At 32.2% G+C, this 2,857-nt stretch overlaps 1 protein-coding gene across 1 annotated transcript; it reads right to left on the bottom strand.

Moving 5' to 3' along the window:
• Positions 1-1,074: 1,074 nt before the first annotated feature.
• On the bottom strand, positions 1,075-2,140 carry LOC131063817 (protein kinase G11A-like). The gene is made up of 2 exons (XM_057997765.2): positions 1,968-2,140; positions 1,075-1,549 (listed from the first exon to the last, which is right to left on the bottom strand). The coding sequence occupies exons 1-2, from the start codon at positions 2,138-2,140 to the stop codon at positions 1,075-1,077; spliced, it is 648 nt and encodes a 215-aa protein (XP_057853748.2).
• Between the last annotated feature and the right edge of the window lie 717 nt (positions 2,141-2,857).

The following is a 2,857-nucleotide window of genomic DNA, read 5'->3' as shown; positions in this document are numbered from 1 at the left end:
TTTTTTTTAATTTAGAAACATTATATTTTTATGATTAAAATTTAGAGACATAAAAAGTTCTTTTAATATTTGTGTATGTAATTTCAATTTTTCCAATTTAGAAATTAAAATGTGGAAACATAAGAATTCTTTTTGATCTTTCTAAATTGAAAATTAAAGATTGTATATTATTTTTTAAATATTTGTGTATTAGATGTAAATTTGAAACATAATATTTTTTATGTTTAAGATTTAGAAACATATAAATTCCTTTTTGATCCTTCTAAATTAAAAATTAGGATTCTTTTCTTCCTTTCTCTTTCTAAATTGATACTACTATAATAAACTAATTTTTACAATATTTTTTTTGAAATCATATACATATTATTTGCATTCATAACATTTATTATCATTTTCTTAATATATTGATAAGAGGACAAAAAGTTATAGATGTTGGTTTTGCTACAATTGTTTGGTAATCTACACATTTTAACAAAATAAAGTGAAATTATTATCAAAATAGAAATAAAAGAAAATAAAATATAAATATATTTTAAAAATAACAAACACATCTATAATAATGAATAATTGATTGTGATTTTTTTAATCTAATTTTATAAGATTGAAAACATGTAAACTTTGATAATGTAATTTTACTTTCACCTTAATTTTAAATAGATAAATAGTTTTTGAGGTCAAATCAATCATTGACTTGATTCTTATCAATTATTTTTCCAACGCTTGTAAAACAATATTTATAATTACACACCTAGAATACATATCTATGAATGCATTTCTAACAAAGTGCTTATGAATCCCAACTCACACATATTTTTACTCTTGTTGGCATGAGCAACCTAACGTCATATATTATGGACAGTGCGATATGATCAGCTGGAGTGAGGACAGCATATCGTCTCAAAACTCCCCAAATATAAATTTGCTCGTGTTGTCTTCTTTGAAGTCACATTCCACAGAGCCGCAGCTTATGTCTTCTGTTTCTTCTTCTTCATTTTCTTTGTGAAAAGTGAGAAGAGGTTCAGGAGAGAGCGGCGGCACAAAAGGAGGCCTAGAAACAAACTGCAGTTGATCCCATCACATGCCCCAAAAGAATTGGTGGCTTTTTATTTGCTTTCTGTTTAGCCTCTCTGTCGGCTCTTTCGCAAGGAGCTTCTGAATAAGATCATCCAGAGAAGATGAGGATGAGAAAAAGGGGTCCTTGCTCATAATATTCACAAAGGTGTCCTTTCGACTAAACCCTCTAAAAGGTGTCTGACTGTGACTCATTTCGTATAGAAAGACGCCGAAAGACCCCCAGTCGACTGGGTATGAATGGAATTTTCCCCACAGGACCTCTGGTGCGATGTACTCCTCCCTACCCACAAACGAACGAGATTTCCAATCGTTATATTCGCCATGATCAGATATGAGACGCAGGGACATATCGAAATCAGTGAGCATTATGTGCCCACTATCTTGCACCAATATGTTCTCTGGCTTCAGATCTCGATATACGATTCCTTTCTCGTGCAAATACTCCAACGCTACAATCACCTCTGCCGCGTAAAACCTGCACATGGATGAAGACAGGTGATCATCTAAAAAAATGACTTCAATTACCATTATTTCACATGTTCACCTTGAGGAATCTCTCTCTTATATATACAGACAAAAAATATCTGCACAATTATATAGTAACAAAGATAATCCTACAAAGTGTTTAATTAGTTTATTCTCTCAAAAAGTCTCCAATTATAGAGGAGAAGTTTATGCACCAGAATCCCCCGATACCGATTGCAAAAACATAACAAATATAATTAGATTGATATTGAAATTTTTTATGAACGCGTTGTTTGGGTTATTTCCGCATGTAAATCAGAATAAAGCAGGACGCAGACATCCACCAAATGCAAGTTAGAAATATAGAAGAACACACAAACACAAATATTCACCTTATGGTGGACTCTGAAAAGGTTTTACTGGGTTACCTATGCCTCAACACGTTACTATCTCCTCCAGAACAATACTCCATGGCCAGAAATGTATGAGTCTCTGACTCAAAGTGGGTAAGCAGAGACGGCAGAAATGGATGATCCAATGAAGACAGAATCTCCTTCTCCGTAGCTGCCAATTTGTAGGCTTTCATCTGTTCCTTACTCATCACTTTGACTGCAAAGGCTTTGTTGATGCCATGATGGACAGCCAAGGAAATTCAATCGTTTCAATCGTTTCAACTTCCTTGTAACGTTCGGTTACATTCTTCATCCCAGTCGTTTGTAGTATGCAATCTGTAACTGTTGCAGAATCTTTGATTCAAATCATATTGTGTTTGGAGCATGCATGTAACCGCTGCAGGATAGTGTGTAACTTGCTCCTGCTGTGACTGTGACCATCCAACTTTTTGAAAATGTAACTGTCATCCGTTTTCTTTAGTGTATACACGGATTCCTTCACCCCCCCCTGCTGAGACTGTAGGAACGCCAACTTTTTGAAAATGTAACTGTCATCCGTTTTCTTTAGTGTATACACGGATTCCTTCACTCCCCCTGCTGAGAGACTGTAGGAACGCCTCTCGGTGTAATAAAGACCTAACCCCTATTTAAACTATTCTAGGTTCAATAGCTTTTTCACAAAAAAACTTAAATTTAAAATAATAGTAATTTTTATTTTATTTTCTAAATTTATCACATGCAATAATTAAAAAACATTATTTTTTCTTTACTTTTCTCATGCACATTAATTAATTTTCTAAATAAAGAATTAAAACAATATTTTATTTCTAATTAATCCTTTTATTCATTTATTTATTCATTTATTTATTTAATCATTTATTTATTTAAAATTCAAAGAAACAATAAATATAATTAATCTAATTTAT

This window comes from Cryptomeria japonica, chromosome 11 (assembly GCF_030272615.1).
Source record: "Cryptomeria japonica chromosome 11, Sugi_1.0, whole genome shotgun sequence".
Lineage (NCBI taxonomy): Eukaryota > Viridiplantae > Streptophyta > Pinopsida > Cupressales > Cupressaceae > Cryptomeria > Cryptomeria japonica.
This window is presented reverse-complemented; position numbering and strand designations above follow the sequence as displayed.